At 41.4% G+C, this 24,114-nt stretch overlaps 3 protein-coding genes across 3 annotated transcripts; 2 read left to right on the top strand and 1 right to left on the bottom strand.

Moving 5' to 3' along the window:
* The first annotated feature begins 137 nt into the window (after positions 1–137).
* Positions 138–9,755, top strand: atl3 (atlastin 3). The gene is made up of 14 exons (XM_010746579.3): positions 138–267; positions 1,567–1,789; positions 2,432–2,566; positions 3,072–3,176; positions 3,260–3,310; positions 3,717–3,773; positions 3,856–3,948; positions 4,055–4,193; positions 4,292–4,419; positions 4,502–4,558; positions 4,673–4,744; positions 4,843–5,034; positions 5,218–5,457; positions 7,655–9,755. Exons 2-14 carry the CDS (start codon positions 1,586–1,588, stop codon positions 7,715–7,717), a joined length of 1,536 nt encoding a protein of 511 aa, XP_010744881.2. The 5' UTR covers positions 138–267; positions 1,567–1,585; the 3' UTR covers positions 7,718–9,755.
* A 2,061-nt stretch (positions 9,756–11,816) lies between these two features.
* cfl1 (cofilin 1) lies at positions 11,817–18,067 on the top strand. The gene is made up of 4 exons (XM_010746577.3): positions 11,817–11,959; positions 15,107–15,417; positions 15,507–15,583; positions 17,038–18,067. Exons 1-4 carry the CDS (start codon positions 11,957–11,959, stop codon positions 17,148–17,150), a joined length of 504 nt encoding a protein of 167 aa, XP_010744879.1. The 5' UTR covers positions 11,817–11,956; the 3' UTR covers positions 17,151–18,067.
* A 1,420-nt stretch (positions 18,068–19,487) lies between these two features.
* Positions 19,488–22,390, bottom strand: prss23 (serine protease 23). Its single transcript, XM_010746576.3, has 2 exons — positions 22,087–22,390; positions 19,488–20,671 (listed from the first exon to the last, which is right to left on the bottom strand). Exon 2 carries the CDS (start codon positions 20,652–20,654, stop codon positions 19,509–19,511), a length of 1,146 nt encoding a protein of 381 aa, XP_010744878.2. The 5' UTR covers positions 20,655–20,671; positions 22,087–22,390; the 3' UTR covers positions 19,488–19,508.
* Between the last annotated feature and the right edge of the window lie 1,724 nt (positions 22,391–24,114).

The raw sequence follows: 24,114 nt of genomic DNA on the forward strand, positions 1-24,114 counted from the left end.
TTTTCATTTACATGACATAGTTCCGTATTCGTCACGTTACATTAAAAAAAACTACATTTCCCACTGCTACGAGGCAGGGTGGGTAATGTAGTTTTTAGGTAGGGTAAAGTACAAACGTAAACGACGCCAGAAAACTACATTTCCCATGTGGCGTTGCGCAGGCTGAAGGTTGATGGTGGAAAAAAGTTCTCATAGTTGTTTTCATGCCAGTGTGTGGTTAAAGTCAGCCTCTTGTAAGACTGTTGAAGCTGTTTGAAGACATCTAAGGTAACATTACACCGAGAGACAAGCGCTAAAACAACAACATGCGTTATTTGCTGCAAATTAAAGCCGCTAAGCTACATTTGAAAACATTTCTACAACGTTATTTTAACGTTAGTTTCCCGTAACAGCTAACAACAGACACGGGTTGGCAGTTAAATGTTTTTGTTTGAGTACACGCAGACTTACATGCCACTAGCTACAACCGTGAACTAGTAAACTAGTCCCTTAATACTTCTGGATGAAGTTAGCTGTCTTTGGACACACAGTGCTGACGTTAGACAGCTGTTTAGCTCTTTAGCTGAGCTAAGCTGGTCCAAGCTGTGCCAGCTTAGCCAGCACGGCTGTAAGTGGTGGCTGCTAACATCCACCCGGGTTGATTATAGAGACGCTGCTGCACAATTTTAGATGATCTCATGAGGTTATTAATGTCAGACAGGTTGCAAAATATGCCAATATTCCTGTGCTTTTATTAAATCAACTCGGTCCCGCATATTCATCCTGCAGAAATGTCTGGTATGCTGCTGCTGAGTGCCACACCTTTTGAGGTGTTCACTTTTTATGAAAGGAGACACAGATACAGAGAGAGAGGCTGTTATGAAAGCACACCTCTGTGTTAGTCATCGTGAGAAAGAAAGAGAAAGAGAAAGAGAGAAAGAGAGAGAGAGCATCCTCCTCTGAGAGCACCAACAATGAAGTCCATTGAAGCAGCTAGAATGGACAGTGTTATTGGAGAGCATGCTGGAGGCAAAGCAGCATGACACCCATAAGAGCTTCCCACAGCCGGCCTTACACAGAGATAAATCCTGTGTCTGATGGAGGAATCAGTGCGTGTCTAAGTTTCCAGTTTGCACTGAGGAAATCATATTTACTGAGTAAACACACACGAGTGTGCTTATCATATAAATCTCTCACCAGAAAGTAGATCGCTCACTTGGTTCAGCAGAAGGATCTTTGAGTAATCTGGGCCTACAAATAATGTCAGCTGTCATTTTTGATTAATGTACTGATTAGTCCCCCATTTCTTGCGAACAGTTTATCTGTGGTTTCTGTTTTAGGGTTGGGCATTTCATGTGCCACAGCTCTGAATAATGCTTTCCATTAGGACTTACCTAATCTAATCTATGTGTATCTAATGGCCAGCCAACACGCACCATATATTCCATCTTAAAATACAGAAAAGAAATAACTAAACTTGGTGCTGATTCAATTATTTAACTGGTAGAAAATGAATTGCCAGCTGTTTTTTTTAATAAAACTCATAATTTGCTGCTTTTCTATTATTTTTATTATTTTTGGCTGCAGGGACCAGAACCTCTTAAAGATGGGAAGTGAACCAGGCCCAGTTCAGATCGTCACAGTGTGTAAGGAGGATCACTCCTTTGCTTTGGACACGGAGGCATTGGCTAAGATCCTCTTAGCCCCTAAAGTCCGAGACAAACACGTGGTGGTGCTGTCAGTGGCCGGAGCCTTCAGAAAGGGCAAGAGCTTCCTGCTTGATTTCATGCTCCGTTACATGTACAGGCAGGTGAGTCAAACTCAGAGTTCAAGGGGAGGTATTTGATGCTGAAATATTGTCATGGTAACTAGCAGATGATTAGGTTTTTCTGCATCCGCGAGGTGTTATAGTCTGGAAAATTACTAATAGTCTGCGGTTGGCATGTAAACCTTTTTGCTGTCATTCCACATAGATGCTCCACCCTGCTGTAACATGTGAACTAACAAGTTTAGCAAAGAAAATAAATTAGCCATTCCCTAAATTAAGGAGTGGAGTCCACCCTCAGTTTGTTTTACTACACTGAATGCTGAGCATTACATTTGCTGTACTGCCTGATTAATCTCATTAATATTAGTAACTACTGTCTTTGGCTACTATGTATTTAAGCTTTTTGACGTTCACACAGTGCAGTCAAAACATAGCTGTGTGAACTGTGAAGGTAAGCATGACCTGTGTCTTGTCGATATTCCACTTTTTTGTGTTGGAAGACACAGAAGAGCTGAAGTTTCTATTAACAGCTCAGCACTAAATGTCTTGTTCTGCTAGATTTGTCAGGATAATTGGACTACATGACTTCACTTATTGAATAAGCCAGAAGGTTTAAGGTTACACAGAGTTGCACAGAGAAGCCCGAGCCTGCCCCTGACTGATCACAAACTTGTATTTCTGCAGAGTGATGGAAACTGGCTGGGTGATGATGATGAGCCGCTGACTGGGTTTTCATGGAGAGGAGGTTCAGAGCCAGAGACAACAGGCATCCAGCTGTGGAGCGAAGTGTTCCCCGTCCAGAAGAGCGATGGAACAGAGGTACTTACATACATGTGTGTGTTGTGGGATGTTACATACTACAGTAAAACCAAGAAAAAAGTATTTAGTATTCAGGACTTTGTAGTTTAAAATCTCAAATCTTTTCTATGAAAGGTCTTTATTTTACCTTGGTCATTATCTGCCACCCCCTCTTCCTATTGTTGACCTTAATATCCTTCATTTTTCTGACTATGTCACAGTACATGTACTTTGACTTGCATGTTGCTGTGCAGAAAACGATCTGTCTACAGATAATTAATCAACAACAACAATTTATTGACATTAATCAAGGAAAAATGTCGATAAAAGATATTTTCTGGTTCTTAATTGTGATTATTTGCCCTTTTCCCTCCATTTTACATCATTGTAAATTGTGTTTTGGGGGTTTTGTTTTTGTTTTTTCTGATTATAACACACATTGCGTTCTTAGGGTCGGTGTGGGGGGCAAGTCTAGTCCCAAAGTGTGCTGTAACGTGACCTGCATTTTGTCACTCTGATCCTGTAGGTGGCAGTATTGTTGATGGACACTCAGGGAGCCTTTGATAACCAGTCCACCGTGAAGGACTGTGCCACCATCTTTGCCCTCAGCACCATGACCAGCTCAATTCAGGTCACTGATCTCCTCTGATTATCACTGATTCATTCCTCATTATCCTCATTGTCATGTGTGCTCACGTAGTTTGTCTTTTGTAGATCTACAATCTGTCACAGAACATACAGGAGGACGACCTGCAGCAGCTTCAGGTCTGTTTATATTTTTATGACAAGAATTAACCTGGGGCCTCTTTCAGAAAGAGTTAACAAACTCACGTTGAACTCTGCGTCGACTTTAAATATATTTGTTTAGCTTTAACGTTGGGGCGAGTCATGACAGAGAAAGACAGGCTATTGTTGAGTGTCTTTCCGGGACCTACAGAAAATAAAGTGGCAAAGTAAAGTAAAAAAGTGAGCACACTAACTGTTGTGTTATGCCTGTTTCAGCACCATAATTTTCTTTTAAACAAAGTTTAAGACTATATGATTTAGTCTTAACTGATATTTAAGGTTCAGGATATGAAGTATAAACATATTTTACTTCTTGACATTAGGTGCTCTACAGATTTTTTCATTTCTGTATTAATTTTGCATCACGGCTGCCTCCTCCTCACAGCTGTTCACCGAGTATGGTCGCCTTGCCATGGATGAGAGCTTTCTGAAACCCTTTCAGGTACAAGACAGATTTGTTGCAGTGTTGCTGGTGTTGGCTCTGTTTTTGTTTTTAATTTAACACATTTCTTTTCCTCCAACAGAATTTGATGTTCCTAATCAGGGACTGGAGCTTTCCTTATGAATATACCTACGGGTTTAAAGGAGGCAATGAGTTCTTGGATAAACGGTTACAGGTACCAGTTCTGTCTTGTTGATTGGTCAGCATATAATATATACATTAAACTTATCAGAAATACCAGAGTTTGAGATTTTACAGTACTATTGCGTTGATTTTTAAAGGTGAAGGAGTCCCAACATGAGGAGCTACAAACAGTGAGGGAGCACATCCATTCCTGCTTCACCCAGATTTCCTGCTTCTTGTTGCCTCACCCAGGGTTGAATGTTGCTACCAGCCCTTATTTTCAGGGGCAACTGAAGGGTAACATCTACTGTTTCCCCTGTTACCATTCTAGTTAGTTTAAGGTTGGTATTCAGCAGAATGTCCAGTATACTGAGTTATATGTCCTGATGTGTCAGATGTGGCCCCGGAGTTCAGAGACCAGCTGCAGAGTCTGATTCCTAAACTTCTGCACCCGGATCGTCTGGCTGAGAAAGAAATAAATGGAAACAAAGTCACTTGCCGTGGCCTGCTGGAGTTCTTCAAGGTAACATCTTCTCCATCTGAGATTTCTTTCAAAACCCAGACACGTTTTTACATATTTAATGTTGTCATTTTTGTCCTACCAGGCCTACATCAAGATTTACCAGGGAGAAGACTTGCCACAGCCAAAGACGATGCTCATGGTACGTGCAGGACTAACAAGCCACTAATCTTCCCTGTAAACTAGAGGCATGAATAACTTTATCTGTTTGTTTTCCACTCCCATACATTTAACATGCGCCTGTTTGTCTCACCAGGCTACGGCAGAGGCTAATAACCTGGCAGCCGTGGCAACCGCCAAAGATCAGTATTACAAGAACATGGAGAAGGTGCGTTCACTTACGTATGTGAAAAATAAAAAAAGTTATCAAGAAATGCCACATTCATATAATTCTGACGTCAAACTCTCTATGGTTTGCCGTCTAAGATGTGTGGAGGGGATTTGCCCTACGTGTCTCCTGAATCTCTGGAGGAAAAGCATCACTTTTACTTCCGAGAGGCTCTTCACGCTTTCTCCTCGACAAAGAAGATGGGCGGACAAGAGTTTTGTGATCGTTACCAAACACAGCTGGAGAAGGAGATGGAGGACATGTGGCAGTCGTTCATCAAACACAATGAGGTCAGAGACGGGATGTAATCTTTTGACATTAAAATAAACAACTGAATCATACACAAAAGTATTTTATACTTATCAACATAACTGTTCTCTTACTTTACATGATTCAGATTATAGTATATTGTCATTGCTTTAGGTTTTTGGTAGTAAAATCTTCTTAATCTGTTTTTCTCTTTGCTGTAAAAGTCAAAAAATCTCTTCAGCGCCTTCCGGACCCCCGCAGTGCTGTTTGTCCTGGTGTGCCTCCTCTACGTGCTGTCGGGCGTGTTGCTCTTTGTTGGCCTGTCCACCTTCGCCTTGGTGTGTGACTGTACTCTGGGCGTGGTCATGATGTCAATGCTGATGTGGGCCTTCATCCGCTACTCTGGCCGGTATCGGCACGTAGGAGGAGCCATCGACCAGGCTGCAGGTGTCGTCCTGGAGCAGGTGAGTTGATGGGGCTGGTGGCAGTGGCCAGTTATTGTTAACTGATGTTTATCTACGTGGCTTTCAAAGCCTTTAGTTGTGTAATTAGAGCCAGTGCATGTGCCCATAAAAGTCACTAGAGGGAGCAATTGTTGTTTGGAAGAACAAAAATGGCCTCCAGTAAACTGTCAGTGAAAGAAATCATTTAACTTTTTACAAACTGCTTACAAAAACAAGATAAACAAGCTACATTTGGCATTTGACAGTCATAAACTGGATATGAGCATAATAATATTTAAAAAAATAAAATACCCAAACAACAGTAATTTATTATTATATCATTTGCTAACAGTGACAGATGTTTGGTGATCGGCAGGAGCAAAGTTGATCGGGTCATTTTGGGTCTAGTAAAGAATTTGTCATCAGACGAAGGCCAGTGGTCATGTGGCTGCTTGAAATCACAGGTTAACTATGTGATAGTAGATAGTATGATAGTTAGTCTACTTAAAAGGAAAACGCCGACAATTTTACTCTCCTAACTACAGCATGTGTTAAAAGTTGTATAAAGCCTTTTGTGGCTACAGAGGAAAATCTGATGATTTAAGTTAGTGTCGATTTGACCTGAAGATCACAGGTTTGAAATTTTTCGGTTTGAAAGAGGTGAGCTTACCAGACCTGTTGTAAGGCAGAGCTGTGCTGGGGGGAAAAAAATGTTAGTTTGTTCTAGTTTTTTTGTCTGCAACATATTTAAGGAAGTGGCTGTAGCTTTTCTGAACAGTCGCACTCAAAGACGGTCATCCTATAGAGGGGAGGAATTGATAGTTTACATGTGAGAATAATGCCTCACACGTCAAGACCGGAAGACGCTGATAGTGTTGCACTCAGCCCTGCACACAAATGGTAACAGGAGTGGTAAAATTCGAGCTAAAGAGAGACGTTCACTGTTCTCACTGTTCACGTGGCCAGTTGCGGCCAGAAATGGGTGTGAACGTCAGATTATCTGATTTGGAAAGTCGTAGAAACACAGCCCTGCCAAACCCACCATTTGAAAGATGGGTGGGGAGGGTTGGAGTACGTATTCGGTACAATCAGAGACGGCCTGATGGATGCTTAATAGTGTTTTATTTGCTAACTTTGTTTGTGTTTGTCTGCTTTTTGGTACTGTATAGGTTGCTTACATTGAGTTTTTATTTGAGCTTGTTTGTTGAAAATGGCCCCCCCTGTTGTGTCTTAAAAAGGGAACCAGTAAATCTACAAGTTATAAAACCAAAACAATGAAGCAAGATCCCATATGTAACCTGCTGATGAAAAAAAATGAAAGGCACAGTCCAAGTTTCAACCCTGTGTTGAGTACTTCTTGTAACACACTAAATGTCCGTTTTTATATCAAAACACACTGATTCTCTTCCAGATAAACAATATATATATATATTTTTGACTCCTCTTCATCTCAGGGGTTGTTAAATTGCAGGTGAGTGAGGTGTGTGGAGGCCAACGCTCCTCTGTAGTGCCATATGTCTCAAAAGCTCCATATCAAGTCACCATTAAATGGCTAAACCATGCCCTCTGAGAGCGATCCAATCACATGTTGACTGAGATCACTAGTAACTAAACCTGGAAATATGTCACATTATAGAAACTGAAGACGCTTTCACTTCTGTTTCACTGTGACTTCAGCTATTGCAACCCCTTTCACGTAACAGTTAGTTAAAAAATAATATGTAGAGATAAAACAGAAATAATTAAAAAAGCTGAACATTAACAGAGCACAAGCAGGAAATGAAAATAACCACAGAGCCCTCAGAGTTCAGTCTCAAGTTCATGCCTCTTACTTACACAAAACCAGAAGTGGTTTAAACAAGAGCAACCGAGCTCTTCCTGCCTGGTTTAAAAATGTAAGGCCGAGCTGTGAATTAACCACTACTTACAAAAAACAGAAGTTGTCGATTAGCTCAGTTGGTAGAGCATCCACCCATGTACGAAGCCTTGCCGCAGCGGCCCTAGGGTTTGAATCCGACCTGCGGCCCTTTGCTACATGTCACTCCCCATCTCTCTCTCCCTACATTCCTGTCACTCTTCAGCTGTCTCTATCAAAAATACAGTTTGATAAAAGCCAAAAAAAAATCTAAAAAAAAAAAAACAGAAGTTGGCAAATGTTTTAAAAAAACACTCTGATACAGTGAAACTGTCTTTCCTTTTTTCTCTTCTCTGTTTTCAGGCCACCGTCGCGTTGAACAAGTCGCGAGGTCCAAGCACTGGTGACCAGAAGAAATCCAGTTAGAGGACCTCTGAACCTTCATAATCTTGATGCAATTCAACCAGGGCACAAAACAAGCACACACATTCAGCACTAAAGCCTTATCATGCCACCCATTGGAACAAATATGCAGCTAAAACACTTTGGCACAAGGTAAAAATATGATGCCAACACACCAGCATCTTTATTATGCATGTTACTCCGCCTGTTAGAGTCCAGGCTCATGCAAAGGTAACTGAATTCACACCACCCCGATGTCTCTTATCCATACGTTGTCTTAAATTGACACTGCCATCATTTTACAAGTTTACACTTGGTCTTAAAAGACAAGTCGATGTTTACCTTTAAACTTTATAAAAACTTAGATTTTCTATTTAAGCTGAATGCATCTTATTTGGCTGTGTCAAGGGTGGTCAGGGTGCATTTCAGACAAAGCTTCTGCATCTATCTTTAAATAATTACCTTTGCTGGCTTTAAAGCTCATGCATATATACATATTTCTTTGTGGCTATATTTTTTTTACTTTGTGGCCTTAAAAACATTCCTCTATGTTTTTCGATTTGCTTTATATTTGATATAAACTAGCATTTCGAGACGGGTTACTAATTTGAAAGAAGATGATATGCACTCTCCTATATAGCACAGTAGGTTTTGGGAGCTGCATGTAATCAGATGAATCTCATGTTTCAAGCACTTTGATATTTTTTCCTTGATGGAAATGTGTTACACTTTATAATTTGGATACTAAACCCTTACACACACACGCATATATATAGGAACTGCAAAACTTTCCAACTCCAAAGATGACACATTATTGGAATACTCAAAGGTGTTGAGCACCAAACAATACCAGTCAGCCAAAGAGTTAGCTTTAAATATTTGAATCATACTTTGGCCTTGTATCATTTCAAACCTCAGTAAATATAAGCTAACATATAGTTGGTATTCTAAACAGGACAGCTTTATTCCTTCCAGATTTATAAATTGCAGCACTTCAGGAGATTCTGATCAAATTTGGTGGGTGGCAGAAATCATTAAGTCATGTAGTAATGTTAGTATGTTTGCACCTCATGAAATTATCTCCTGCATCATGCCTTTAGGGCCTGTGCTATCAGAGAGAATACTTAGTGATATATCACTGTGATGCAGTTTATAGTGGTAACACTGGTGATGTGGCTGCAGTTAAATGGGATGTGGGATATTTCAGCAGTTCGTAAAAGGCCCTGATGTGATTCTCTTTGAATAAGACAAACTTTCTTTTGGTAAAATGATCACATAGCTATCAATCCAGCTTGAAACTATTGCCTACTTCGGTCAGAGCTTCAGATGACTTAAACGTAATGGTTGAATAGCATAATAAAGTCCTATTACAGGAAAGGAAAAATAATAAATTTGGGCTGACTTGTTATTTAGCTCCTCGTTTACTTGCAGCCATTTCATCAGTCATACAGGGGCTTACAAAGGTGGACTACACAGTGGATTAAATAGGCTTTAGTTTTCCCTCTTTGGGGTCAAGCAGGCCTTCTCAGGCCAACTTCTAATGAATCAAGTATTGGATTAAAGGACTGCAACCATGCCCTACATCTCTGAATATGATGAAATGCAGATTGACGATTCAGGAAAATGGCTTATCAATGCCATACCACCTGAGAGCAAAACATCGGATCCCGTAGTCTTTTGTAATCAATATAAACTGTACACTTCAACACAAAAGTGGAAACACAAAAAGCTGATTAACCATGCTTTAATTTCACAGTGATCCCATGCCAAAAAATAAATAAATGTGGAAATATGAAGGATGGCAGATTTCCTCATTCCATGATTTTTGACCATCTTTTTGCACTTTCCATGTCTGCCCCTCTTCACTTCAAGATGTTTAACAAGCACCTATTGCACTTCCTCTCCTCTTTGGTGCTTTTTGCACACAACTCATTCCAAAAGTGAATAAATGCTTGCAGTATATTGTAGTAACTCCTAATGTAATCATCTCCTGCAGGGCTATATGGTGGCCTTGATTTGAGAAATGCTGTTTTATAAAGAATAAACAGAGCTTGAAACTGTTCATGTGTCTTTCCAATCTGTTCTGTTTTCATTTTAAAAGGTCACACCAGGGATGAAACTCAGTTTAGGTCGTAGACATTTAAAGGCAGTACAAAACTGAAAAGAGGATCTAGTATCATTTGAGGTCTTTTACCACACAGAGAATATTTAGCTAAAATAAGATTACATCAAACAGATTAAACAAAAGGCAGTTTAGCATCTAACAAGCTAGTGTAAACAGAAGCAAGGTGCATATATATATATATGTGTGTGTGTGTGTGTGTGTGTGTGTATGTATATATATGTATGTGTATATATATGTAAGTGTGTATACACATAAAGTATGTAATGTAATGATATGTAGGCCTCCATATGAGTGTATATAGACAATCAAATGTAAAAATAGCAATAACCAAAAGGGAATATGAGTGATATGATGGGATGAAGCTATAATATATACAGTTTTAAACAATAAAACACACAGTATGTAATGTAATATGTATGAGCAGCAACAATAGAGTATTTACAATAGGGTTGGTGAAGCTGCTGTAAGCTGGTCTGTCATATGAAAAGTGTAAAAATAAGCCAACACCAAAATATATCTTGTAAATGAATGTTAGCAGCAGGGAGCTCATGTGTTTTGTATATAAATTAGCGTTGTGTTTTATTGGTTGTTACACCACATAATGAATGTAGGTCATATTTTACAGTCTTTGTTTGTCTTTGTGTTTACAGCCAGAGCGCCGTTACGCCTTCACCCACGTCCCACAACAACAAAAACACAGTATGAATCGTCCTCAGCTGTCATATTATAGCGGTAGTGTCGTGTTTTTTTTTGTTTGTTTTTTTATTCTCGTTTGTCGTGTCACTCTTGCCCCTCGTAATCTTCCGCCCCTCCTCGCTCCCCCTCACCCGGCACACAGGCCTGAAGTCAGCCGCTGCCCCTCATCCTCCTCACGCTGACCCTGTGTGTGTGTGTGTGTGTGTGTGTGTGTGTGTGTGTGTGTCTCCTCCGCGAGATGCCGTGTACAAAAATCTGCTACGGGCGAATTTCGTGTCCCTTGTTTCCTTATATGGTGATCAGCGTCGCGAGCCCGACCCTCCGTCCTCGCGATGTGAGCGAGGCGCGTGCACTGACCGTTGCCGCTCACCGTTCGCTTCCATATTTGGAAGTGAGTCCAACAAAAACCGCAGGGAGGGGAGGGGGGGGGAGACAGAGAGGGGGGAGAGGAGGAGGAGGAGGAGGAGGGGAGAGAGGGAGGGATGGCGGAGAATTTCCTCCCATCCTGAAAATCGCTTACGCCCGACTGGCTGCTGAATGTCGGCGAAAACGACAGCACACAAAAGCCTCACTTATTAACCACTCAGTCATCACGCCATCGGTGTCATAATTACTAAGCACGCCATCACGTCTCCGACGGCGAGGTTACAAAAGATGGCAGCGCTGCTCACGATACTAGCGACACGCACACGTAAGCTATACGTCCATGGTTTGTTTTTATATAGGTTACAGTTAAAACAAAGACGTGTAAGTACTGCCAGTATTCGTGGTAAGTCCACTGTCCACAAAGCACCAATAAAACACGATGAAATCATTTTAATTAAATGCACATTTATATATTTATTAGTCGAGAACTGAAGACGCATTCAAGTGCTACACAAACACATACTGCCATAAAGCTATCCGCTACCTATTTGGTGTGTTTGATTTGTTTCCCCGTGCGTGCCGCCACTGCTAAATGAAATACGTTTTTTAACAGAGGATGCCAATATCACAGGAAAATAACTGTGAAGATTTTAGAATAATTAGCATGTAAAATAAGGTTCCCCTCAAACAGATAGCCGACAGTGTCAAGTTTAATAACAGTGGATAATAGTTTGTTAAAATATACCTAGGGAAATAACTGCCTGTTTTGTTGCATTACCTGATTTATTTGTGTATGTAAGATATTAAACTGGAGCTAATTAACTGCTTGATTAGATTTTGTGTTACCACAAGTGTCAAAATACACAGTTTAATGGTAAACACCGAGCAGCAGATAGACAGGCGGACGGTCGTGGTTGAAAGACAATGCGCTCCCGCTCGTGCACTTTGCTCAAGCCGGGGACGCGCTTATAGGCGCGTTCACGTTGTGTATCCAGTGTGTGTGAGCGAGAGCGACAATTCATCATCACAGTCCATTCAATTTCTACCCAGACGCTGACCTATTCAGAGTTACAGCAATGGTAGGTTTAACGCCGTCTTTATCACACGCTGCGCCTCCTCGCCGGTTTGACTGTCTGATATAACGTTAATCTCAAAGATGTGTGTGTTAGTTTGTGTTTTTTTTATTTTATTTTATCAATGGTTGTATTAGTTTTACCATCAAACGTAGTAAGCCGATATTGTGCCGCAGGAGCAGCTACTAGCGCCGGTAGCAGCTCAGCTATCCGAGACGGCTAACACTACATATATTTTACATTCACTGTGCGTGACTGTGCGTGACTGTGCGGTACTTTTCCACAAGATTTTTTTATTTTTTTAGATAAAGGGACTAAAGAGATAGCAAACCACTGGCGCCATTTCGTTCGCCGACAAAAAGCGGAAAGGGGGTCTCTCGCCTGTGTAACACCCACACCGTTGTCATGACGCCGTTCTCCGTGTTTTCACCGCATCATGTTTCCGTTATTTCTCCTCACGCCCGTCGGTGTCGGTGTGAGCACGGACAGCGGCGCCGGCAGGTGCAGCGGCTCCGGGCTAGCAGGCTAACGGTATTGTTAGCTCGAGCTAGCGGAGGACACCATGATGGCTGCTAGCTGAGATTTTTTTTTTTTTTTTTTTTTTTTTTTCCTCCCCTTGTTCTTTGTCTGTACTCGGCTCCACAGGCTAACACTGTGTCAGACGCTGGGTTTAAAAAAAACCGTGTGCGCTTCATATCTGGTCGCTTTTTTTTTTTCCCCCACCCACATTTTATAAAAAACATGTTTCACTCTGTGGGTTTATGTCCGAGCCATGACACAAAATGAATGAATAGACTAAACGGACAGTGATTGAGCCGAGCTCTGGCCTTATATAGCAAAGCTAGCGCTCACGTGTGTGTGTGTGTGTGTGTGTGCTGCATTCATGGCCCCACCCTTAATTTGGTGCAAAGACCATTTTGTTTTGGCGCTTGTGTTACAATAAATCTGCAGTTAGATTAACTTTTGCTCGCCATCTGCCGTGTGATGCTTTGGCAGTCTATCAGGTGGGAGTATCTGAAGTATATTTGACTGGTGAATTGTCACCATTATGTAAGACACACTTTGGCAGTGTTGTATCCGCTAGCTGAAGCTAACGGGCCTTCCGCCTGTGGGTCTCCATGGTCGGTACTGCGCATCTTTTTTTAGTTGCGCATCTACTTTGTACAGCCGTCTACACACACTGCACACTCATCATCTACTACACAACACCAAGAGGGAATAATTAACGGATGCCTTTTATTTACTTAAACATGCATTCATCCATTTATACACAGTCATCAGTGATTAGAGATGCCAGACACGACATAATCTGCCATATTTTTGTGCATCACTGCAACATTAAAAAGCCAAAAATCTATAATCTAACGCACTGTATGTCAGGTCCTCCTATTCATGTTGCTTTTCTTTGCTGAGTCTGCAACCCAGACTAAATCTGCCCGCTGCATCAGGCCTGTGTTTGAGTGTGAAATTGGTCTGTGTGATAACAGTTTGACACCTGTAATCTTAACCGTGTAAAGGAATTCAAAACTTGGGACTGTTTGTGTTAACTCACTTGAACCTTGGCTCTTGTTGTCGAGAAGAAGTATCCACGGTTAAGATTAGATAAGCTTGAGAGTTTCGTGGTCACCATGGTGATTTTTAGCTCGCTGCTACAACAACAAAAAAGTAAACGGGATATAAACAATATTGTGGGAAATTAAAGCCAAAGAAAGGTAGCGAGATAGGAGCGTAAACAGAAGATTTTTATCAACTTTACAGATGTGAATCACGAGAGATTGAGTATTTCTCAGCATCTCTGTGGGGGAAGTGTCCACTGAGACAGATGTGTCATGTGCTCGCCTGTATTTAAAGAGATTTGTAAACCTCAGCAGATATTTTGGAAACTTTCCTGCAACTTCAAGGAACATGGAAAGACTCAAGTACCGTCTTATTTTATTGATGATTGAGGAAGGGAGTCGTTTGGTTAATAATTACTCTGAAAGTCACCGTTATCTCACTCGCGTCTTTTACACCCTGAGCAAACACACAGCGCCTGCCTGTGCTGCATTGCAGTTGGGTTCCTTTTCCGTCTTTTCCTGTCTCTTTATTTCCTTTTCATTGTTGTCTTTTCTTTTCCGCGGACACACTCTTGCTAGCAGATAGCAGTTTTCTTCCATCTCCACCTGTGATGCAATACTTTAAACAGAGTCAGGAGACCTGATTGAGTGAGTTTATGGAGCAGCTGTGACTCTGCGATGTGACTTGTATTCTATATTTCTACAGAAGGCCCATTGTCTGTAACTGAACTCTGCACTGAAACACTTAAGTCCTGACCGCACCCTCACCCACATGGTCTTCTTTATGGTGGAGAGACACGACTGTTCCGTCTACAGAAAGTTAGACACACCTGTTTAGCTAAACTTATTTAGTATTTATGTTCGAGGTGGACTTTGGACACGCTGTCCTGGCTACGTATTTTATTTCTGTCCTTCTGTATTCTTACAGTCTGACCATATACATAATAAATAGAATTAAAAGGCTGTACTGACTTAATCGTCAGTGTTGATTTCATTTGGTGCTGACATTACATGACTTTTCTTCCACCACCACGGCTTACAGTGTGTCACGGCCACACCTTTTTAACATTTCAATCCTCCGGCCTCGTAAGGAGCATTCCTGCTCTGTGTGTGTGTGTGATAGTCACATGCCGTCCTCTGAGGCCCTTCTTCAGCTTCATGATGTCTGCATTTACTGTACTTTAAGACGTCACGTCTGGCCTGTTAAAGGCAACTGCTCAGGCAAAACTATTACCGCTGAGCTGCAACTAACAATTATTTTATGAATCGTTTGGTCCTTGTATCACAATTTCCTAATGTCATATTTCTGGATTTGTCTATCCAGCACTTCAAAACATAAAGATGGTTAGTTTAATATCATCAGACCAAGACAAACGGCACATTTGAAGAGGTAGAAGCAGTGAGTTTGATGAAGCAGAATTTAAAAACATTTTATATTTATGTCAGGACATTCCTACAAATCAGTTTAAGGTGAAAAAACTTCTTTGACCACATCAGGTTGTTTTTAATTATAGTTTATATGATAATTAACAGTTGGGTTGTTTAAACATGCAGTTGCCATGTTGATACATAAAAACTTTGTTCGTTCTCTTCGCAGGCCTCCGGTGTGAAAGTCACAGATGAAGTTATCGCCGTCTTCAACGACATGAAGGTGCGTAAGGCTCAGGCGAACGAGGATGAGAAGAGGAAGAGGAAGAAGGCCATTCTGTTCTGCATAAGCAAGGACCTCAAGAACATTGTTCTGGATGACGGCAAAGAGATCCTGCTGGGTGACTTGGGAACCACCGTCCAGGACCCATACCAGCACTTTGTGAAGATGCTGCCCCCAGACGACTGCCGCTACGCCCTGTATGACGCCACCTATGAGACCAAAGAAACAAAGAAGGAGGACCTGGTCTTTATCTTCTGGTGAGGGCAGACGTTATCAGACGTTAACGTGTGTTTGACCATCATCAAGACGACATTTGGCTTTAATGTTTTATTGTCCCCATTCACAGGGCTCCAGATAATGCCCCCTTGAAGAGCAAGATGATCTATGCCAGCTCAAAAGATGCTATCAAGAGAAAATTTGAAGGTAAATAAAATGTGTCAACAGTTTTGTTGATAATAAATGGTTTGAGAATCCCAAACCTGCAGGTGCAAAACATGTTTAATTTATATTTTTTTGTCTACAGAACATCTTAGCTCATTGTTTAGCTGCCTGTCCAGTAAATTAGTGTTTGGTGTTGTTATCAGACACAGCAGGCAGCTGTTGGGCGAAAGTCCCTCTGAAAACTACCTGTGAATATTAGACTTACACGTGTCGGGTGGCCTGAAACATGAGTACACAGTAATGCTCATGTTGCTTCGTGTGTGTTGGATATGTAAATAGGAAAATGTTCTGCGATGATGTCAGTTTGGTGTTAAGAGCTTGTTCTGCCGCCACCGTGTGGACAAAAGATGAACACTGCTTAAAAACGTCTTGATAGATAAACATAACATTTTGGTCCAGCTTGTCATATCTATGAAGCACTATTGACACAATATGTTGGAAATGGAAAAAGTGTTTTCATTAGTGTATAATCACCTAATCCATAATCCAGAGATGTTTCTACACTGGCTCTAAATCGGGTCTTTCACAGCCACCGTAGTTTTCCCTCATGTTAGGAAGGAGAGGGTGAGATAAGCAGCACCTGCGCCACCAGATGCCACTAAATCTACACGCTGGTCCTTTTTTAATTATTTAATGTTGGCATACAATCAAGTTTAAAACCTTAGCATGATTTTTCAACATACCTGAAGGTTTAGTAAAATATAATTGATCTGAAGATTGATCCGGTCAAGAGAAACTATTAGAGACATTATTTGTATTTCTTACTGCTTGTTTAAAGCATAATCTCTTAATATGGATGGACACCTCACTAGGAGTGAACCTACACACCTTTTCATTGTCTAGCTTTGTATCGATGGTCACAATCTGCATCTGTTCTTTTTGATTGTCTTAGTGCTAATGCTGCTTCTCATCAAAGAGTTCAGTGTATATCAGAAAAAAGTTCCTACAAAACGTTGTTCATGGACGTGTGGGACAGACTTTTATTGCTTAATTAAACGACAGGTTTGAGCCATGAGATTATTTGTATACTGTCAGGAAACAGATTTGTCTACTATCCAGTTTTTCTTTTAAACTTCACTAAAACATTACAGCCATTCCTCAGTCATTGTTGGCAATGTTAAAAATCAGCGAGCAGGACTATTATCGCAATTTTGCATTTTAATTATTTTGCGTTACTCTGAAGAACCTTTTATTTGCATACATTTATATTTTATCTATAAAAAGGTTCTCACTTTTTAAAATTACTAATACATATACGGATTCTACCCATTTTATTACATAGTCTGCTCCTGTTAAACACATCTTGGTCAGCAGACATTAACAAAGATGAGCTTATTAAAATATTAGTACTTGATGAAGGTCTCTTGATCTAAACTTTGTTTAATAAGTGATCCGGTAAGATTTATTTCACCAACATTGTATTTCTTTTATTTCAGGTATTAAGCACGAGTGGCAGGTGAACGGTTTGGAAGACCTCAAAGACCGGCACACCCTGGCAGAAAAGCTTGGCGGTTCGTCAGTAGTCAGCCTGGAAGGATCACCTATATAAATATTGACCCCGCCTCCCCTTCCCCTCTCTCTCTGGCTTCGATCGAGGCCTTTCAGACACATCCTTTGGGTTTAGCTGTTCATTCCAGTGTGGTTTGGAGAAGGGCAAAAAAAAGCAGAACCAGCACCAATTGCGGGACTCTGGGTGGGATATTGTGGGTGGGTTTGGGATCAAATGACAGACGAACAAAAAATAAAATAAAATAATCTACAAATGCAGACGGTCATTCCAGTTCATGCAACATAAAAAAAAATATGAACAAAACACACACTAAGGAAAAAAAATTAAGATACAACTGAAGAAGGATGATGATAAACGTATAAACGATAAAAGTACACATATTGTTCATGTTTAAGGACAGGGTTTAGTTCTTTCCAGGTTCCATTTGAATGATTGCAGAGAAAGGGACAGGCGAAAAACTCAAGTTTTCCAACAACCATTGACAAAATCTCCAACTTTTTTTTTTTTTGCCAAACTTCTAGTTAAGTTTTGTAAGTGTGTAGTTGAGACTAGGTGTAGTATGAACTAATTCACTCTTGATTGCACAAGATGTAACAAAACCTTCTCTGGGGGAACATGGTTAAATATATATATAAATATATTTTTCTTTTGTTTTGTTATGCCATTGTTGTTGTTTTTTTCTTTTTCTATTTGAACATGCAAATTCCAAAACTTGAGTTATTCCTTTTTATTTTCCAGTTGGGTTCGATAAACCACAGCATCCGATGTAGTTAAACAGATGACATTCCTTGTACTTGTTAAAACCAGGATCCTCTTGATTTAAAAATGTTGGTGTTATGAAGGTCTGATGGGGAGCGATGTGTATATGGAAGACCAGCGGTCAGAGTTAAGACTGAATATTGAATGGTGGATGTTTTGTATCGTCTCCTTATCTCTAATAAAAAGCACTAAACTACTGACTTGTTCTGCTCGTTTTCCTCTTTAGTTACCTGTGACACATTTTGAGCTGCTGGCCTACTTTTTAAAATATTGTGGTGCTGATCTGTCACACATCTGATAACCTTTATGCCTTCATAAATAGACCATGTAATGTCGTACATTTTAAGTATGATGCTCAAGGGTAATGATAAGATAAGGTAATGAACAATCTGCTAATCCAGTTTTATTATGGCTGAAGCTGATTTTTGGCCAGCAAACTTCTGCAAAATAAACGGTCTCATGTGGAGTCTGTTTGGTTTTCTCTGGGCTGCTGTAGAAACATGGTGGACTCCATGGAAGAGGACCCACTCCCTCTGTAGATATAAAAGTCTCATTAGTTATGAATATTATGTCAATAGATCCCCTTAAATGTTAAACACTGGACATTTTAATATTGATTAGTACTTAATCCTGGGTGGAGTTTCCATGTACTCCCCATGTCTGCATAGGTTCTCTCCGGGTGCTCCGTCTTCCTCCCACAGTCCAGAGACATGCACTTAACAGCTAAATTGGTGACTCTGCCGTAGCTGTGAATGTGAGTATGAATGGTTGTTTGTCTAATGTGCCTTGTGATGAGCGGGTGACTTGTCCAGGGTGTACACCGCCTCTCGCTCTAAGTCAGCTGGGATAGGCTCCAGCCCAGCCGTGACCCTGATGAGGATAAGCGGTTACAGATAATGGACGGCTGGAGTACATCTCTGCTGCAGTACCTTTTTATAACCACAGGAGGGGACTCCAACACCACTCCTCAAACAAGTCAAAACTGGAGACACAAACACTGTTATAAATCTCTGTTTTATTAAAATATATCAAGCATTTTTTCAAAAAAATAAAATTAACACTCTGTCTCTCCAGCCCACACCAAGGAGAGCATACCGTCTGCTGAAACGTTACGATCGAAAAGCATCAGTGGTGTCCAAAAAACTGAATAAACTGAATGATCCTTGAAGAGCTATAAAAACATCAAACCATTTCCCCAAAGTCAGAAAAGAGAACGAAGGCAAAATGTCAACAGATCGCTGTCATTCACAGAAGGAAAATATAGTGCTGCTGACACGCACGGTGCACACAATATGTTTTTTCCCCTCTTATAAAAAGTGGTTTATATTAATACTGTGGAAACAGTGAGCGTGTTATTAATCTGACTGCGGGCAATAACATATTAAAAGATGCCGTGGTGATGATCTCACAGGCGGATTTGTTTAATAGGCCCAGAGGTTACAGGGAGCAAATTAAACACATGAGAAGGGGAACTAGATCCAAAAATAAGTGAGTAGATCTGCTCTGCTGGTGTATCACTGAAGGCTGTTATTTCTGTATGGATTTGTGTCTCACTCTTCCTCCTTCAGGGGGAATTAGACATTTCACCCTGCAGGTTTTCAGGTACTTTATGCTTTCAAAACCTCCCTTTGTCCTTTTTCAGTCCTGGACACAGTCAAGTCGATTCCCGTGCACCCAGTAACAGATCTGAGCAAACTTCAGAGGAGTGATGCGCACGGCCACGTTGTAATCCCGGTTCTCCCCGTCTATCTCCAGCCACTGGTGTCCAGAGAAAATGCCGATGACCTTCCTCTCCCAGCGCTCTAAACTGTTGTCCCACACTCTTCCATACACTCCTGAGCCGCTGGCTCCAGGTCGAGCATCACAGTGCTGGTATATCAGATCGCTGGATTCTTCTTCCACAGGACAAAATCTATACACAAGCTCCCCGGATCTGTCGCTGTCAAAGCCAGAGAAGTGGATGCGCTTCCCGGCAAGGTCATCTAAGGAGGGAGCAACGGAGAGGCGCATGAAGGGACGTCTGTGAGGCCAACGCAGCTCCAGCAGGGCATAATCAAAGTCCATGCTGATGTCCTGAGGGCCCTGGATCCAGCCCTTTGGCACACGGGTACGTTTCACCCTCACCCAGCGGACCAGAGGCTTCTTGGCAGAAGTGAGGTCAGCTTTTGTGCCGTTAAAGGATGGAGGAATCAGAAAGCCCACCCTGAGCCTCCGGGCACCCTTGACATAATCCTTCCCATCGTGGACGCAGTGGGCGGCTGTGAGGACGTGCTGCTGGGACACAAGAACGCCGGTGCAGCCGGTGGAGATCCGCACGGCCGTGGAGAAAGGGTAATCCAACAGGAAGTTGTCACCTTGAATGTTAAAACGTCCATCTGCTCCGTAAATCTGCCGCCTCACACGTTTGTGCCTGGACTTAACTCTTGGTTTTCTCCTCGGTGCACCTGCATCCCCTTCAAACTCCTTATCACCCTCCACATCTACAGTAGTGAGAGTGCGGGAGCCATCGGAGTACAGCGTCTCAAAGGCCAGTTTCTCTGTGAGCTCCTCCTTCTGGACCTCCTGCTCTCCTCTGTGGAAGCAGCTGGAGTTGCAGTGAGTGGTCAAGTCGAGCTGAGTGTGAGCGCTGAAGCGGGAGCGGATGAGAGGCGTCGGCACATGAGGTACCAGCGTGGGGATGTGAACCGGAGGAGGGTGGTGAGGAGGCTGCAGAAAGGACAGGGTGTGAGGGAGGAGGAGATGGAGGAGCAGGTGAGTCAGGACGGAGCTCTCACGTGGCATCATCGTGGTGAGGAAAAACACTGCAAAGACACAGAAGATAATCAAGAACTGTGGAAAACATTCCCAAACACAGACACTAATCCACCATAAATCTGGACTCCTTCACGGTTGATTGTTCATTATAAATCACAGCGCCTATGCAACTGAGGTCAGCTTGCAAAATCTAATGTTGCAACGCAAGCCTGAGTTTCATCTGTTGTGGCGAGTCAACAATGGACCTCTTGTTCCTACAATATAGATTACCAGGCAAATAGGATTTCAGCCTGATGGAAACAAACAAGCATTTTAATGTCTGTTTGGTACAAAAGAAAGGAAAGAAAAAGGTTAGAGGAAAGAGGAAGCAAAGTGGGCACAGACATTCACTGAGAAAGCCAGAACATAGAAGAGTTGGTTTGTAAAAAACATGAAGTACAAGACAGAAAATCAGCTTCACATGCAGACTTAGTGGGTGAACAAAAGGTGGGGACGTTCCTGTAAAAAAAAAACACCAATCAAATATTTGTCTAGCTCAGAGGTAAGAAGGTGTTTTCCATCAAACATTAACTACTTCTCAGTGTACGTGGGGCTTTCAGGACAGATTAGCACAGACAAGGAGATACTTGATCTCCTCTAAACGCTGTGGACCCTGAGGCACTCATGGCACGAAGAGAGCAGGTGTGTAAAAAGTGAAAAGAAACAAGTCGGGGCACGGTGGCAAAACAGAGCATTATTCCTAACAAAGGGCAGGGTGGGGCCTGTTCACACACCTATGTGCAGTTCCATATAACACTACAAAGGAGGCAGAGTTACAGAAAAAAGAGCTCCTGTATGGAGGGAACAGACATATTTCCTTTCATGTTGACATGCCAGATACTTGACAGCTGTGGCAGACAATTACAGCAGTCACAGCGGTTCTTAAGTGGTAAATTGGCTGGTGAAGAACCGGGCTGCGGTGAAACAGATGTAGCAATGAAATAACTGTGTTTTCAGAGTGTGGGGCACATTGTTTGACTCTAAACCAAAAACCACAGCTCTGTGCAGAAGTGACAACTTATAACTGAAGGCAATGAGTTTTTGGGTAGCAACTTGGAGCTTGGAGATTATGGTGCATCCTCACAGCTATGCATATCAGGACACACATAACACATGCAAGTATCCATAACACTCACACAGAAGACTCTCTGTTCATTTAATGTGATCTAATCTTGTCTGATATTCTATGCAGCAGAGTCAAATGAAGATCAACCACTCTAACATCTTCACAACAACAAAGAAACACAAGTTAAACACATAGAAAACACATAAAACATAAACAAAAATATTCTTTATTTCATCTTTGACCTTACATTTAAATAATCAACTTACATCTGCATGCAAAGACCAGTCTAAAACCCTGCACCGTGGTATGCCTAAAATGCCAATTCACAAATAAATCCAACTAAATCTGATACATTACCTCCAGATTTGAGCTCGGTGATCCGTGTTCACATCCCAGTCAAGTTTTCCTCCCCATCAGACAAGACCTTCAGGTTCATTTCCCAGATTTTCCTCATCATCTCCGGCACCAGCAGGTAGTTTCTCTCTCTCTCTCTCTCTCTCTCTCTCTCTCTCTCTATCCCCGGGCTTGTCCTCCAAAGGGAAAATGTTGCTCGGCATGTACAAATAAAGCGCCAGCTGCTGAGTCTCTCTGGATGTCCGGACAGTCAGTGCTTCATCTGAAAGCAGCCCAGCTCAGACAGAGAGCCACAAATAAAAGTCTCTTGTCTGTAAAGAAGTGTTTACCCTCTCTGAGACGTCCTGCCTCGCGGTCCTAGCGCCCCGCCTCCGCCAGCCTGCACAGTGGGAACAGTGGCTACCAGTTTGTTATAAACCATCAAATACAGCTCACAGTTCATCTGAATTTTATGTTTATAAAATGTAAAAATAAGAGGAAAATATCAGATTTATCTAGCACTGTGTCTTGCATACTTCCATACTTGCACTTGCTGAAGTACATTAGTGTGATCACACTGTCAATTATAGCAAAATGCAGACACTTCTCCCTCTAAATGGTCTCACCATTTTGGCTATGCAGCCAAAAAGGAGTGACCACTGACACTGAGGAAGCTGTTCAACTCTTAGCCCTGAGCTTTTTCTTTTGTTATAGCAGTTGCTATAGAAATGTAAGTTGTACATGTTGTTTTATGTTTATATTTTGACAGTCAAATCAATGCTCCGCTTGTGATTCTGGTTGCAATTCAGCAAAGAAGAAAAAGAAACTGCTGTAAAATGCTGCAATCATCATGTAAGTGCACAAAGGCCACTAACCTACTATGCCAGAAAGTACATATTGTACACAGTACTCTACATGGAAGTGTATTAAAGGAAGTTAGACACAGCTCAGGCTAAAACCTCTGTGGATGTGAAGTGAAGTGCCAAAAACTGCAGCTCCTCAAACGCCCACTTGAGGCTGGCTATGGAACCAGTCAGTCTCCGTAAGCTCCCATGTTAAAATGTCCAACTTCACAGCAGAAACAAACATGTTTCAAACCTGGTACGAAGAATATTTTTGGTCTCTATAGCTAATTTCTCCGTTCATAATAACTGTACTGAGGGTGAATTTGAGGGTGTTTTTTTAGCTCACCTGTTTAAATTATATTAAGGCTTAAAGTTATGCATGATTAACAATGTGGACACATCAGCTCTCGAGAAACCTGTGGGTGACGTCATGCATACGCTGTCCATTCTTTATACTGTCAGTGACTAAAACATCTACAGTTATGCTAGCAGCTTTGTAAGAGTGTACCTGGGCACTGTTTGATTCGAGCTATCGTCAATGTACTAAGTTGCAAACATTAACATATTTAGCAGGTGCAATGTTTAACATGTTCATCATATCACTTTAGTGTATTAGCATGCAAATATTTGATAATTAGCACTAAACACAAAATGCAGTTGAGGTGGATGAGTTTGTTTTAGTTTTGCAGGTCAACTGATGGAAGTGCTTAACGTGTATGTGTAAATTTCCTGGCAATCCAATAGTTGTTGCAGCGTCATAGTGAAGCTGTACAAATCCTACAAGTCCTTTAGGACATACATACTTTACACTGTGCCAATAGATGTTGAAATATTTTAAAGCAGGACCTTCAGTTGGTGCTAAAAGAAAAGTCAGAGGATCCCCAAAGAAAGAAATTTGTTTTCTAGGATCATCAATTGTACAAAATTTCTTGGCAATCTATCCAATAGTTGTCTAAATTTATTCAGTATTTCAGTTTGAACCGACTGACCAAGACATTGCCATCTCTACTACCATGCAACTAGCATGGCTAAAAACAATATATTTTAGAATATTATATTTATTTATTATCAATATGAGAGCAGACTATCAAATATTCATTTCACCTGTTAAATGACTCTCATAGGTTACCACACAGACCATAAAATGCTTTTACTGTGCGGCAAAAGAAAAAAAACAGCCGAAAGAAAAACATCAGCAAATATTTGC

This window comes from Larimichthys crocea, chromosome I (assembly GCF_000972845.2).
Source record: "Larimichthys crocea isolate SSNF chromosome I, L_crocea_2.0, whole genome shotgun sequence".
NCBI lineage: Eukaryota > Metazoa > Chordata > Actinopteri > Sciaenidae > Larimichthys > Larimichthys crocea.

Excerpts from the sequence above, each read along its gene's own strand:
- atl3 (XM_010746579.3), top strand. The coding sequence starts at position 1,586 with ATGGGAAGTGAACCAGGCCCAGTTCAGATCGTCACAGTGTGTAAGGAG. Across the intron at positions 4,559-4,672 it reads AGCCAAAGACGATGCTCATG|GCTACGGCAGAGGCTAATAA; the intron begins GTACGTGCAGGA and ends TTGTCTCACCAG. Across the intron at positions 5,458-7,654 it reads CAGGTGTCGTCCTGGAGCAG|GCCACCGTCGCGTTGAACAA; the intron begins GTGAGTTGATGG and ends CTCTGTTTTCAG.
- cfl1 (XM_010746577.3), top strand. Across the intron at positions 15,418-15,506 it reads GACCTGGTCTTTATCTTCTG|GGCTCCAGATAATGCCCCCT; the intron begins GTGAGGGCAGAC and ends CCCCATTCACAG. Across the intron at positions 15,584-17,037 it reads TATCAAGAGAAAATTTGAAG|GTATTAAGCACGAGTGGCAG; the intron begins GTAAATAAAATG and ends CTTTTATTTCAG.
- prss23 (XM_010746576.3), bottom strand. The coding sequence starts at position 20,654 with ATGATGCCACGTGAGAGCTCCGTCCTGACTCACCTGCTCCTCCATCTC.